The sequence below is a fragment of the Eptesicus fuscus genome, chromosome 12 (assembly GCF_027574615.1).
Source record: "Eptesicus fuscus isolate TK198812 chromosome 12, DD_ASM_mEF_20220401, whole genome shotgun sequence".
In the NCBI taxonomy this organism is placed as follows: Eukaryota; Metazoa; Chordata; class Mammalia; order Chiroptera; family Vespertilionidae; genus Eptesicus; species Eptesicus fuscus.
In genome coordinates, this window is record NC_072484.1 from 83,773,374 (window position 1) to 83,788,477 (window position 15,104).

At 57.9% G+C, this 15,104-nt stretch overlaps 1 protein-coding gene across 1 annotated transcript in view; it reads right to left on the bottom strand.

The window, feature by feature from the left end:
- The window catches only part of MYO5B (myosin VB), a 210,242-nt gene extending 199,207 nt beyond the window's left edge, over positions 1-11,035 (bottom strand). Inside the window, exon 1 of the mRNA XM_054723615.1 lies at positions 10,705-11,035. Coding sequence (XP_054579590.1) covers positions 10,705-10,731 — 27 coding nt within the window. The 5' untranslated portion in view covers positions 10,732-11,035. The remainder of the gene's footprint in view (positions 1-10,704) is intronic.
- Positions 11,036-15,104: the final 4,069 nt, after the last annotated feature.

Consider the following 15,104-nt stretch of genomic DNA (forward strand, 5'->3'; position numbering starts at 1 on the left):
GGAGGAAGCAACTGGAGAAAAAGGACCTAGAACGCGTTCAGCAGAGATGGACAAAACCCAAAAAAGAAAAGGGTTATTACTGGGCTATCTGCCATCGCAGACTGGAAGGTCCACATCCCAGCACTGTTTTCAGGGTGTGAGAGCAAGTGAGACCTGGGAACCATCGCCCGAATCCAAGGCAGGAGTTGATGGTAGTCAGAGTCCAGACTAGGAACTCTGGCAGGAGGGTGCGAGTACCACAAATGACCAGGATCTTGCCAGAAATGAAACCAGGCCCAGCAAAAGCCTCCCCCGTCCTACTTGACGGGGTGAAAGGCAGCATCTACCTTCCCACTGGCTCTGGGGGTCCGTCTGAGGTACCCCCACATGGGAAAACCATGGCTCCCGTGCCTGCAACCCCCACAGCCTCCGCTGAGGAAAAGGCTCGGTTCCCGGGGACTGGGCCACCTTGGGGAGTTCCCGGAGGCAGCGCCACCCGGACCAGGGGCTCCAATCAAGAGGCTGCCCTGCACAGAAGCCTCAGAGCTGTCCTCCTTAGTGGGCAGCCATGAAATCACAGGCAGGCAGAGGAGCCGATCTGAACGGGACCCGGAGGCTCAGAAAGGCGAGGGGAGAAGGCAAGAAAAAGAGCAGCGCCAGGGATAGCGCCCGCATCCCGGTGATGGCACCCGCGTGGAAGGCAACGCACCCCGCTGCTGGCAGGGCAACCTGGTCCCTCAGTCTCGGAGGCCGCGAGCATCTTTCTGGCTCCCTGGTGCTGTTAAGCCATATTGCTCAGACCGGCCAAGCCTGGCTCCTGAGAGCATCCTCAGAATAGAGCCCACGTCTTGACATGCCCTTGAAACCAAAATAGCCAAGCACCCCAAGTGCCAGGAGGGGCTAAAGACAGACCCGGCGTCCGCTAGGGGTGTCCAGGTGGGATGCTCTCTCCGCACAAAGTGGGGGAAGCCCCCCGATTGTACGCTACGGGACAGTCAGGTCTAGGTCTGAAGCTCTAGGGATGAAGATTAGAGATGGTGGGGGGGTGGGGGCCCTCAAAGCCGGAACCTTAATATGCCGTTTGCTCCTTTCTTCCCACACCTCGAAAAGGAAAGCCGGCGCACAGCCCTGGAGCTTCTCCATCAGGGCTGGTGCTCCGCGAGGGAGAGGAGCCGTCCAAGGCTGGCCGCCGGCTGCAGAGAGAAGCTACAGCGGCCGAGTGAGCGGCCGGAGCCCTTTCCCAGCCCTTCAGACTCTCACCCCACACGCCCTCTGCCTGGGGCTTCCCCAAGGACAAGACTTCTCCTAGCAACAGCTCCCAAGTTCCCCTCTTATCTCATCAGCATGCCCTGAGCTCCTGACCCCTGTCCTGCAGATAACCGAGCCCAGAGGTTAAGTGGTTGCTAAGGTCACACAGCTGATTAAAGGGGAAAACAGGGCTCACAGTCCAGGTCTATCCAGTCGGAAGGTTATGCTTCTCACCTCTCTTTTTCCCGCCCCATTTCCCATAGAGTTTACGGTCTTAGTGAGGTGTAACGCACAATATAAGATCTGCCCTCTTCAGTGTACAGCTCAGGCCTCCGCTCCCTCCCACAACCGCCATTCTACTCTCGTCTCTCTGACTCTGACTCCGCCAGGTACCTCATGGACGTGGGATCACACAGAGTGCGTCCTTTGGTGACTGCATTATTCACTGACCGAAATATCCCCAAGGTTCGCCTGGGGAATGTGCCCGGATTTCCTTCTTTGCAAGGCTGAATGACACGCCAGCGCAAGGACAGACCGCAGCCTGCTTCCCCGCTCACCCCGGTGGACACCGGATAGCGCCCACAGCTCTTGGCTCCTGTGATTAAAGCTATGCTATCCTCCCGTCTCATCTTCTATTCAGCGCCTAGCATTACAGGGGAAGGAACACACGAAGAGCTTCCTTCCAGCCGCTTTCGAAAGAGCATTTTAGGAAGTGGAATAAACTCTCCATGCGATTATCCAATCCACAGATATCTATTAATGCTTCCCACTTGTCATAACATGAAGGCAATCACATACCCATATACACCCATCTATGTGTGGATATTCACACAGTTAAGTGGGACTAAAAATCAGTGTTAACTATAAAATTCTGTGAGCCTTTACGTTTTTAAGCAAACAGACCAGAACTGCTACATGCAAACGAGTCTTTTCCAGGCGCCCCGAGAGCTCCACGCTGATGGAGCACGGAGAGGCCTCGAGGCCTGGCTGCAACTCCTCCTGCGGAGGAGATATAGGAGAGCACCCGGAAGTCACACACAGTCCGTAACAGCAATGTGTCCGTCAATCCCTACCACACTCAACCAGCTCCGCTCTCTGAAGAACTCTTGGCCATTTCCAGGACAGAAAGCCTACATTCCAGGCATAAAGTTCTTGCACCATGTAAACGAAACAAGGACACACACACCATCAGGTCTGAAGCCAATTTCAGACGAGGTATTGACAGACCCCAGGATCCTCACCCCTCTGCCAAAGAGGCTATCCCGAAAGGAAACGCATTCGTGCAGATGGGTAAGATCTAGCATGTCCGCTATAAAACTAATCACGGTGTAAGGGCCTTCTCATCATTCCAGGGCACGCAGCTTGTTACATAGTTACACACACACATACGCCCACACGCGCGCACACACACACACACGCCCAGTAAAATGACAATTAAAGAGAGCAAGCAGCTTGATAGCAAAGAAACCGTTTGCGGCCGAGGAGACTCGCATTCTCCTTATTTTACAAATTAACATCAGCCCTCATTAGCGAGCACAGGCCAATTGAGAACGTGATTAAATCTGATGAGGTGAGGTGAAGCCACGTATCTCCTTTTAGTGTACTAATCCCTCCTTGATGCTCAGTCACACACCCAGTGAGCCACTGGACTGGAAGAACTCAAGGTCAAAAGGCTGCCCTGCAGCAACGGGCCCTTCCTCCCCGCCTCCCGTGTGGGCGCGGACGTGCACCCCGGCGGGCGGGCGGCGCCGGCTCAGTTGTTGGCTGCGCAATGAATACCAAAGAGGGCCTGAAACTTCGGAGGAACGCTACGAGGGGTACCATCGCCGTCCCAGTGGGAGAGAAGACGGCGGACACGGGCGCGATCCATTTCCTCCTCCCCATTCACCGCTGTCTCTTCGGAAAGCCACCTGCTTTGTCTGCTCTCCCGGGAATGAGGCAGAGTCATGTTTGCCTCGACCCAATCATGCAAATATCGCCGAGTTCTGATGAGACTGCTGGTAAAACCTTGAGAGTTAATTGGGGAAAAATAAAGAGCTTATGCTTTTCATGTAAATGATAGGAAGGCGAGTGCGGAATATAGACACGTAGGCGTGTGTACTCAAAATTGTGTGTAAAATTAGGATACTCGGAAAGAAGGCAGCTATAGTAACGTAACATCCACAAATGTTGCTGCGCTGTTATCCCACATTCAAACCTTGTGCCAAGCCTCTGGGCACAGAAACGAGGAAGGAAAACAGCATTTCATTATCTCCTGGCGTGGTCTCACATTCCATGGATTTAGGCAAGTGCCGGAGGGGGCAGATGGGCCCTCACTGGGTGCTCTAAGCCACAATGGCCGGAGAAGGCAACGTTAGGGTGCAGGGAGCCCCTGCTGGGAGAAGGCCTTTCCTCGGAGTGGAGAGATGGGCAGCACACATGTGGGCTTTAAACCCACTCAGTGGCATTTACTCTTTCCACAACACGCAAAGCTGATCTGCCCGCCGGCGTGGCTCAGTGGTTGAGCCTCAACCTAGGAACCAGGAGGTCACGGTTCAATTCCCCATCAGGGCACACGCCCGAGTTGCGGGCTGGATCCCCAGTAGAGGGAGTGCAGGAGGCAGCCGATCCGTGATTCTCTCTCCTCACTCATGTTTCTCTCTCTCTCTCTCCCTTCCTCTCTGAAACCAATATATATATAAAAAGCTGACTCTTGGCGACGGGGAGGGATAGGAGCATCAGATTCAACCTAGATCGTCAATGAGAGCAGTTTTGCCGATACAGACGCTCGACCATCAATGGCATGCACGTAAAAAAGTAAAACGGAGAATGCTAAGCGAAATAAGCCAGCCAGAGGAATCATGAAAAAAAATAATGAAGAAAAAAAAAGTAAAATGGAGAATCAGAAAACCTCAAAGCTTTTTCACATTTGGCTTTGGAGCGCATCCCACTTTCCGCAGCACCACCTTTTCTAGGGGGCGTGACCGATAAGGTGCGGTAGTCAAGTGAACGCCTGCGCACTCACCCCGCTCGCTAGCCGATGCCACCAGCGCTGCTTCCGCTCCGGCCCCCCTTACCCACTCCGAACTACCATTCTAGTTTTCCTTTCCCTGGCTTGTTTGCTGATTTCAGAAATTCATAAAAAATGGTATCATTCTGTATGTATTCTCCTCCAAAACACCTCCCATGACAAGGGCATCGTATACTCAAGTCGGGCACCATGTTCGGAGCCCGCACCATGGGTGGGCCTGCCCTGGGGTCTGGGTGGGCAGCCAGCAAAGGCAAGTGGGAGCAGAGCCTGAAGTGAAAGGCCAGGCACACAGCCGAGCGCTGAGTACAGCACCGTCTGCCAGTCCAGCCAGCTCACCTTTCCACCCTTCCCCACGCACGCCCGGGGTGCGGTCACCGTGCCCGCGGACCTGGCACGCTGCGGCCGGAGCCTTCCTTCTCGCGAAGGCTGGTCTCTCGGCCGGGGCTGAGCCTCTCAGTGCGGGTTCTTTGAACTCCACGCAGAGGCACCTGGATGTTCTCGGCACTCTCAGCATTCCAGGCCCCAGTGCATTTGAACCTGACAATGGCCGAAGCTCTCTGGGAAAAACCAGTGCCTTCTCATGACGAGCCTCTTCAGCAGAGGACGGGAAAGCCCGCTGGGCCCGTGTCCCTGCTAGCACCGCTCCGCGGAGGCCAGCGCCTTGAAAGCCGGCCGATACCTGTCAGCCCGAGGAGCATGCTGGGCCATGAACTGGGCGCGCAGATCCATAGGCCTGGTCACTGCCACAGCAGATGAGCGCGGCGTCACCGGGGCGAGGCCACACCAGGACCCACACCGCAGAGCGCCTCCTCGGGGCCACGCGGAGGTGCCCCTGCGGGGAGGGGGCCACGCGGACACCGAACACCGAGCTCGGACGGTGGGCTCGTTTTCCATCAGACACATGCCCAGCCAACAGGCGGTGAGCGGGGCGCCCCCAGAACGGGGAAGACCTCTGACTAAGTGGGCGGGTGGGAGAGCGACTCCAGGAGCCTCACCCCAGCTTCTCTACTCGTAGCTTAGGAAGGCACATGCCCACTAGGCAGCGATGCCCAGTAGGCAGCGGGGAGAGAGAAGCTCTCGCTGGGGGCTTTAAGGGGGAGATGGTGCAGGCAGAGGCCTGGAAAGCAGGTAGTGGAAAGGATGGCTACGTTTACAATCAGAAGTAATGTTACTCTCTCTTATTTGCACACATATGCATGTACATCTCTCTCTTTTGTTACATACAGACTCACCCTTTTTTCCTTTTTTTGGCTAATCCTCACCTGAGGATATTTTTTCTATTGCTTTTCAGTGAGAGTGGGTGGGGGAGAGAGAAACATCGATGTGAGAGAGGCACATCGATTAACTGCCTTCCGCACAAGCCCCAGGAGGGGGTTGGGGAGCCAACCAGAAACCCAGGTACATACCCTTGACCAGGAATCGAACCCATGACCCTCCCGGGAGCAGTCCAATGCTCTCACCACTGACCAACGCCGGTGAGGGCCATTTAGCCCTTTTTGAAGACGGGAACCTCTCTGGGGCCTATATTTGGGACACTTTTTTTTTTTTTCCTTTTTAAAGACAGAGAGGGAGAGAGAAAGAAAAAAACATCGGCTTGGCCATTGTGGCTCAGTGGTTGAGTGTCCACCTATGAACCAGGAGGTCAGGGTTCAATTCCCCATTAGGGCACGTGCCTGAGTTGTGGGCTCAATCCCCAGTAGGGGGCGTGCAGGAGGCTGCGGGTCAATGATTCTCTCTCATCATTGATGTTTCTATCTCCCTCTCCCTTCCTCTCGGAAATCAATAAAAATATATTTTTTTGAAAGTACGAATGAGGTATTTAGCATTCATGTTTGTACTGCAGCTTGGAGATCTGGTGTTGTACGCTCCCAGCTCATCCCTGTAGGGGCCAGCCTCACCTCAAGGGCCCAGCCGCCACCTGAGACCACCTAGTGTCTGACAGCCAGGTCCCGAGACCACACACAAGTGGTTAACAGTAGCTGTTTCTGGGAGGGGGGTACGGAGCCGAGCCTTGCCTGCCCTGTATGAACTGTTCCAATGATCATTCGTATTAACAGGGAAAGGGGGCACATGGTGAAAACTGCTTTTTCATCTTCCTTTACATCTAAAACAGAAGACAGAAAGCACAGCTTAAGTCTATAATTTCTTTCAAATTGTTCCTGCTCCTTCCCAGGGAAGGTGGGGGGCGTGGGATCCTTCCCCCCTCCCCCCCGCCCGACCTTGGTTGTCTCCTGATTTGTAGTAATTCTTCCCTCGTCACCCGGTCCCTGTGACAAATCCCGCTGCAGGACACAGGGAGGTCGGGAGAAATCCTGTCTGTACTGTGATCATCACACTCCGGGAGGCAGTATTTGGATTCCATACTGTAAGCAGCGTAGTTTACAGCGGAACCTTACCACAGAAAATGATAGTATTCTTCTCCATCTTGCCAGAATCCAGCATGTCTAGTTCCCACTCCGAGGTGCCCTGGCCCTGACGGAGAGAATGCCATCTCCGCTGAAGCAAAGTCAAGTGCAAGAATATACTTCGACTCCCACCAGACCTGGGGCTTCAGAGCCTCCGATGGGGACTCTCCTGCGGCTAATGCAATGCAGTATTAGGCACACTTTTAACCAACAGGAAACAGGAAGAAACGGACAGCTAAAAAGCAAGCTTTTCCCAGAGGCCCGAGTGGGGAACCTGGGTGTCCGCAAATGGCTACAAAAGTTCCAGCAGGACTTGGGGGGGGGGGGTGAGGGTTCGGGGGGACCTAGGGGACAATCTCCCAAACAAGCCCCTAGGAAGGCAGAGCACGAAACCCACTGGAGGCTCCCGAGTGCTCCATACCCCCTCTGTCCGCCCCATCTCAGCCTAACCGGGGAGACGGACTATCAATGGGGGGCGGGGAAGGGGGCGCAGGTCACACTTGTTTGGTGCATAAAGGCAACGGGCAGGCAGTGGACAGGCCCTGTGAACTGACAATTTGCACGGAAACTCTGAAATTCTGATGGTGACCGGCAGGCCCACGTAGGGCCCACTGGGTTTATAGGCCCACCTGAGAGGGGAAAGGGGGGGGGCGGGGCTCGGGGCAGGGAAGGACTGGTACCGGAGAAACCTGCATGACCTGATCCATAAGGAAGAGACAGCTAGAGGACAGCAGCCCAAAAGCACAAGAGTTCTACTTTCCAAGGACTGGCCCCAAACTGGAGCCTTCGAGTAAAGGCCCTTGCGCTCAAAGCCACCCCCTAGCAGCACCCCAAAAACCAGCACCTGTCCATTAAAATCCAAGCAGGAGAGGATTACTTAAAGGTAGGTTTCAGTCTGGTGATTTCCAGTCACTCTGCTGGCTGGAAGCATGCTGAAAAGCGTTATCACTTGAAAAGAGCAGTATTTAAAATTTCATCCAGAACAACCCTTGTGTGGGAGAAGACTTGCATCCCTCAGCCCGAGGCAGAGGTTATGGATTTGACACTTCAAAAACCAGACTATTTTCTGCAATTATCCTCATTAAACGGTCCTCGCCATGCTCGCACACGTGTGGGGCCTGTACGGATCGCACGAGCCCACGCTGCCTTTTCCCGTGGGCTGGACGCCGAGTCGTCCCACCTGCCAGTTTCGTGTGGCTTAGGAGGGAGCCCGGGCCAGCCCCGCCTTGCTGGGAGAGTGGATGGGGCTGACTCACGTTGACATCACCCTCCAAGCGCGGGGCATGCGCTCCGATGTCCCTTTCCCACCCAGGAAGGCCTCAACACCAAGAAGGCGACTTCTCGAGGAGGGCGAGGTGTTGGGTCTTCCGAAAGCAGGAGTGCTCTGCTCATGGGAAGTGCCCTTTGCCAACGACTAACATCAACTCCGAAAGGAATGCACCCACATCGCACACGAGCTGCCCGTGGGAGAGCTGACGGACAACGTGGAGGGAGGGAAAAGGAAGAAGGCCTCTCTCAGATAACCGGGAACAGACTAGCAGATTAAGTCCTTACCTGAAACCCTGAGACTGTGTATACTTACAGCTCACTTACCGACGGAAACATGTGTCTCATTCCAATAACAACATCTGTCTCACTCCAATAACAACATCTGTCTCACTCCAATAACAACCATCTTCCAACTGTATCGCCAAAGCAACAGGTATAATCAATAAAGGGCCTTAAAATGTCCGTCCCCGTTATCAATGCCGTGGGTGTGATGGGTAATTCTTTCCATCCTGCCTAATCCACGGAAGTGCGTGCCTGGAGCCAGCGTTCCTCGTGAGACGAGCCCCCTCGCAGGTTAAGAATAGAAGGGACCGCGGGCCATTTTGATACTGTTCTAACGTGAGCAAGTCATCTCCTCCGGAACCCGGAGAATCAGAGTAGCCGGCAGTCTCTCTGTCTACCTCATGATCCACACGCACCCTGAGAATCCAGCCGGGCAAGTGCGGTGATGGTGGGGAGAAAACAATGCGGCTGCTTCTCAGTCAGGCATGGGTTTCACTCTGCCAGAGAGAAAAGCCACTGCCCCAGACACAAGCTGGACCCGACTGCGTAGGCCACAGAAGCATCCCCTTCAGATTCCCACCTCTAACCACCCTTCACCAGAGCAAGGCCCAGCCCCGCAGCCCGAGGGAGAAATCCTAACAACTCCTCCGGGTGATGCCAAACCCTCACCCGAATGAAGCCGCACGTCCGTCCGGGGCGTCCTCCCGTTCCCTCTTCCCGGCGAGCAGTGCTGCCCACCCCCTGAAGCCCGGGCAAGCACCTACCACTTGGGCCCGGCTCCCGCTCCCTCACCATTCCCGGTTAGCCTGGTACATGCTCATCTCTAACTAAGACGGATGTGTTTTCCTCTGGACGTGCTGTCTTTAGAAGCAATGCAATGGGAATTCTCCTCTTTCCACAGGAGCACTGAGGAGGCTCCTAATGGGAAGGGCTCACTCTTGGGCCCGATGGGAGGACCGGGTGATGCGCTGCGGGTGCCCTCACCCCATCACTCGTGCTCCTTGGGGGCGCGACCCGCATCTCGGAGCGCTTTGTGGGACCGAGCTCGGCGCCTTGCACTCAGGTCCGGGTTTGCCCTGCACCCCTGGTCCCAGCCCCCAGGGCAGTCCCTGCGGCGGGCTCCACGGAAAGCACTGGAAGCCTGAGCTGGGAGCTCCGCCCCGGGGAAGGCGGTGGGGGAAGAGCCGCTCCACAGCCGAAGCGCCAGAGGGTTCGCGCGCGGGCTGGGGCCTCAGCCCCTCCTCTCCCATCCGGCGGGGCAGGTGGGGGGGGGGGGGGTGTCCGAGGCAGCTGAGAGCCCACCCCGCACAGGTGACACCCTCGGCGGCCACCTCGTGCCCTCGCAGTTCGCCCCCTCCCCCACCCTCCCCCCTGCCCCCCAAAGGAGGTGCATTAGGGAATTCGCCGAAGGAAAGGAGCCGGCCCGCCCGCAGGAGGCCTGGCCCACGCGGGGCAGCGACCCGGCCCCGCCAGGTGAGGAGGCGGAAGTAGCGCTTCCCCCTCCGCGCAGACCTGCGGCCGGGCCGGGCGCTGGGACCCGCACCCCACTCCCCGGCCCCCGCCCCCACCTCACCCCGCTCCGCACCCGGACGTGCGCGCAGACACCGTCCAAAGCGTCCCGGCCACAACGCAGGCGAAGCGTCGGGACATCCGAAACTTAAAGAGGAGAGGGGGGGGCGGGTGCGTCTTTAAAGGCCCCTGTCCCCCCACCCCAGCGCCAAGCTGAACCCGGAGGGACCCCGAGGGGCTCGGCCACGGTGCTCGGGAAGCGGCTGGTCCCAACTTTCCCCGCAGCCACTGCGTGGACGCGGGAGGGTCCGCCCGCCGCCCTTGTCCCCACGCACCCACCCACCGGGCAGGCACCCCGAACCCCCTCTTCCCTCCCCCCTCCCCCGCTCTGCGTTCCGCCGACCCCTCCCCGCAGCACTGAAGCCGCCCGGCGTGCGCTCCCGGGGGTGGGGTGGGTGAACGCGCTGCCTCGCCTCGGAGATCCGGGGAGCACCTCGCGCTGCCCCGCGGCTTACCCCTCCCCCACCCCGCCTCCGGCCGCCGCACCCTGACACCAGGTTGGGACCCCTTCTCTCTCCACCCCCAGGTGGAGGGACTCCCCCCAAGTCCGGGGTCCCCCTCGCAGGTATGCGGGAGGAAAGGACGCCTCGGAAACCTTAGGAGGTCGCCTCGGGAGCTCACGCTGCAGAGCGCCTGGGTGGGGTCCCGACCCCATGGGCGCCCCCGCGGGGGGCTGTCCCCACGCGCGGCCCGGGAGCTGGCGGCGACGCCCCGCGGCTCGGGGAGGGGGCGCCGGGGCAGAGCCGCGGCCGGGCGTGCGGCGCTCCCGGACAGCAAACTTTCTCCAGCGCCGAAGTTCAGGGACGGCGGGGGCGGCGGAGGGTGGGGGAGGGTCCGGCCGCGCTCCGTCTCCCCGAGCCGCGGAGCGGGCGCCGGGGTCCGCGCTGGCCCGCGCCGCCCTCACCTGCGCCCCCGCCCGCGCCCGCCCGCGCCCGCACCCACCTGGCTGTAGAGCTCGCTGAGCGACATGACCCGCGGCCGGGAGCCGGGGCCCGTGCCCGCGGACGGCCTCGCTCGCGCCCGGGCGCAGGCGGGTCGGCTCCTCGGCCCGGCGGCTCAGTCCGCGGCCCGCCCGCCTGGCGCCATCTTCCCGGGCTGGGGCGAGTTTGTGCTCCGCGGCCCCGTCCCCGACCTGCCCGCCGCTTCCTGGAGGCGCGCGGCCGGCAGCTCCCGGCCCGCGACCTTTACTCCGCGGCGGCGTCCTGCGGCCGGGCCGGGCGGCGGGGGAGGAGCGGCCGCTCCCCGCGCAGGTATGGGAGGCGGTGCGCGCGCGGGCGAGGGAGGAGGCCGGGCGGGCGTGGGAGCCGGCGGCCCGGGCGCTGCCGCCGCCGCCTGGCGCCCTGCGGGGCCGGGCTGGGCGCGCCCTCCGCCCCCCGTCGCCGCGGGGTCCTCCTGGCCCGGGGCGGGAGGGCGAGCGGCGGGCGCGGGCCGCCCCCTGCTGGACGCGGGCGCCGCGGGACAGGTGCGCGCCGGTGCCGCACCTGCCGCCCTCGCTCCGGTCCGCGCGCTGTGCCCGGGAGGCGGGGCGGGGACGCAGTGCCGACCAGGAAAAGGGGGAAGAGCCGAGAGGGGCCGAGAGGAATCGAAGGAGATGTCACAGTAGCTCCTGTTTTCTTTACTCAAACCCAGTCGTGTCGTAGGTGGCTGCTAGGGGGTCTTGGCTCTGCCAGAGGTCGTCTCCCGCCGAGCCGCACGCCCTGCGTTCTCAGAAAGGGGGGGCTGTGTCCCTCCACTTGGCGGTTTTCCCCGCAGCTTCCAGGTGGGTGGGCGCCACCCAGCTCAGAGGGGAGTGTGCTTTTCTAGGAAGTCTACACTTTCTCCCCTCTCCCCGCGCACTGCCAGCCCCTCTCCGCCCCCGGCCCCCGCCCCCGCCCCTCTCCCCGCGCACTGCCAGCCCCTCTCCGCCCCCGGCCCCTCTCCCGCTCCCGGCCCCTCTCCGCTCCCAGCCCACCACGTGCGGTTTTGCCTTCTGCCAGTGGCGCTGGCTGCCGGCAGCAGCTCCCCTCCCTCTTCTACTTCAGCAGAGGAGACGTTTCAGCCCCGGCCCGCAGCGTGCAGCGCCGGCCCACGCACCAAAGGCTCCCGGGGTCGATACCCAGTCCCGAGCAGAAGGCAGTGAATCTATGTGTCTCTCTCACACAGGTGTTTCTCCCTCTCCCTGCACCTCTCCTCCTTGCCCCCTTTCCTCTCTCTAAAAAAATTAATGGAAAAAATATTCTCTGTGAAGATTAACAGCAACAAAAAAGAGTAGACATTTCAGCCAAACAAAAGAGTAAACATGCCGAAACCGGTTTGGCTCAGTGGATAGAGCCTCGGCCTGCGGACTGAAAGGTCCCAGGTTCGATTCCGGTCAAGGGCATGTACCTTGGTTGCAGGCACATCCCCAGTAGGAGTTGTGCAAGAGGCAGCTGATCAATGTTTCTAACTCTCTATCCCTCTCTCTTCCTCTCTGTGAAAAATCAATAAAATATATATATTAAAAAGAGTAAACATGCCCAGTCGGTTTGGCTCAGTGGATAGAGCATCAGCCCTGGGACTGAAGCAACCGGGTTCAATTCCGGTCAAGGGCACGTACCTCCTTTGCAAGCTCAAGCCTGGCCCTGGTTGGAGGCCTGCGGGAGGCAACCATCGCTGTGTCACTCTCACGTTGATGTTTCTCTCTGTCTCTTTCTCTCTCCTCCTCTCTCTCTAAAAACCAATGGGGAAAATACCCTCGTGTGAGGATAAACAAAAAAAATTTAAGGAGTAGACGTTTCAGCCAAAAAGGGAAAAAACTGGCCGGAGTGGGTGGAGTTGGGGGAGGGGAGCAGACTTACAGGAGAGAAGGCCCTGGTTTTCTGGAAGTGCCTGAGGAGGGACAGGTCTGAAGGTGGCTCTCTGCCCTGGGGCCATCTGCACCGCTGGGGCGGCTGCTCTAGAGCCCCACACCCTGGAAGGGGGCTTAAGTGCATCCTACGTAAGACCTTCCCACCTGGAGCGCAGGGTCCCCATTTAACTCACCTGGGGAGCTAGAACCGCTCTAAGGAACCCCCCCCCACACACACACACACACATTCAGGGATTCTGATATATTGGCGGAGTGGACCTGAGCACCTGAGTGTTTTAAGCTCCGTAATTCTAAAAGATTTGCTTCCATCCTTTCTCCCCAGCCCCAACTCAGTTCCAACTTCCTAGCCCCCCACAACTTAAAAACTCAGTTCATGCTGATGACACTGCACCCCATCTCCAAGGAGAATACTGCTCTTGGCCAGAGCCTTGTGAATGTCTAATCCCACAATCACATGTGCTCTTCCCTCCTTTCAATCATGCTGCCAAGGAAGCTTGCCACGTGGTTTACTTCTGTGATCTTGTCTGAGCCTCAGAGCAACCCTCTCCAGGAGGTTCCGCATGCGGAGTGGTGAGGGCCGGGGCACTCACCAAGGGAGACGGGGATGCCATAACTGTTTTCAGATATTTGAAAATCTGCCATGTGGCGAGAGATTCGGCTGGTTCTGCTGAGTGGAGGCCAGAGCCGGGCCACAGGGAGGGAGTTTCCGGGCGGTAGGTGGACAGCCATGAGAGAGAAATAAGAATCGGCCAGGAGAGGAGCAGGCATCTCATGAGAAGGGAGCCCGTGGCCCTGGAGAAGTCAGAGGCTGGACTATCACTGTCCAGGATGGTGCAGAGTCTACCTCTGGGAGGGTAGGCTGCACCCCCGTGGTTGTGCCCGGTGGCTGCCCTCCATACGCCTGGTTCCTGACACCAAAGCGAGTTTAGAGCTGTTGTCACCAGTGCTGTATGCCACACGTGTAAGGCTAACCTCAGGGAACAAAGCCCCTCCTCAAAGCTGGCTCCCTGGAAGTCTGCTGTTAAGTCCTTTACAACTCAGTCCGGCTGCAGTCCTGTGCACCCTTTAGAAGGGGTTCGCTGGCCGCTGGACTTTAATCCTAAATGGAATGAAAGGCTTTGGTCCCCACCAGGCATCTGACTCTGCTGCAAAAGGACTGGCTTCTTTTCTGGGGGAAGCGGGAGAGGGTATTTCTGTGCTTCTCCAGAACCTCCGAAATCTCTGCTCACAGCTGTTCACAAGGCCGAGGGCTATGGTAAAAGTAACTATAATGACGCCCTCCTGCAGGATGAAATGACAAATCTATTGGGGAGCAGAGAAGGGAGGAGAGAAATGAGGTGCATGGCTCGGAGTACGTGCAGCTCCAACAGCCTGCGTGCCCACAGCCTGCACACCCGCTAACCTCATTCTGAGCCTCTAGTCCTCCTCATTCTTCCTGGCTCCCAAGTAAGTAATCGGCTACAGGACCCCTTTCCAGAGGGTGGCGGAGCCACGTATAGTTCATCCAGAGCATCTTGCACCCTCTTCTGGACACTTTTCCCAAGAGCTAGTTTTATATTTGCTTTTCCTATCATTTTCAATATTTCATAATTCCCTGATCTTTCCAACAGGCCAATGTCCAACTGTCTCATTTTACAAATGAGAAAACTGAGGTTCAGGCCCTGGCCGGTAGCTCAGTTGGTTAGAACATCGTCCCAATACACCAAGGTTGTAGGTTCAATCCCCAGTCAGGTACATACAAAAATCAGCCAATGAATGCATAGAAAAATGGAACAACAAATCAATGTTTCTCTCTTCCTTTCTCCCTCCCTTCCTCCCTCCCTCCTTCTTTTCCTCTCTCTAAAAACAAATCAATCAATAAATTTAAAGAAAGAAAACTGAGGCTCAGAGAGGGGCCAGGATCTGCCCAAAGCCACACAGCTGGTCCGTGGCTGGGAGCAGCCTGAACATTTCTGGGAAGAGCTAGGAGGCTGATAGTAGGGTACAGGCCCGGCTCAAGTAGCAGAGAGTTTCACTCGCAATCTCTCCCCACCCAGCTTACTCAGAAAGCCTGCCCTCCACCCCATAGCACCCAGGAATAAATCAAAATTGAACCCCTGAACCAGGGTCTTGCTGTGGGGCCCAAGTTTCCACCTGATTCCAGATGAGACTTCCTTGTGTCCTGAGGTAAAGTGAGAGGGAGTCAGAGCCAGAGGTTGGTCTAAGGATGGAGCTCAGAGCTTGCATTAATTAAAGAACCCTGTAAATCACATGCTTTCTGTTTCCAAACCCTCCCCATGCTTGAAGAACATGGTTCTCAGTCTTGGCTGCACATTGGAATCACTCCCCAAAAAAATGAGCCCTGTGCCTCCTCCTGGAAGCTCCAGTTTAATTGTTCTGGGGTGTGGGCTGTGAACACTTCTGGGTGATTCTAAAGCAGGGCCAAGGTCGAGAGCCTCTGCAAGGCCACACCGTGAGGCATGAGGCGGCTCTTCTCCAGGCCCGCCCATCAGTAACCACCTGCTGGCACCTCCGA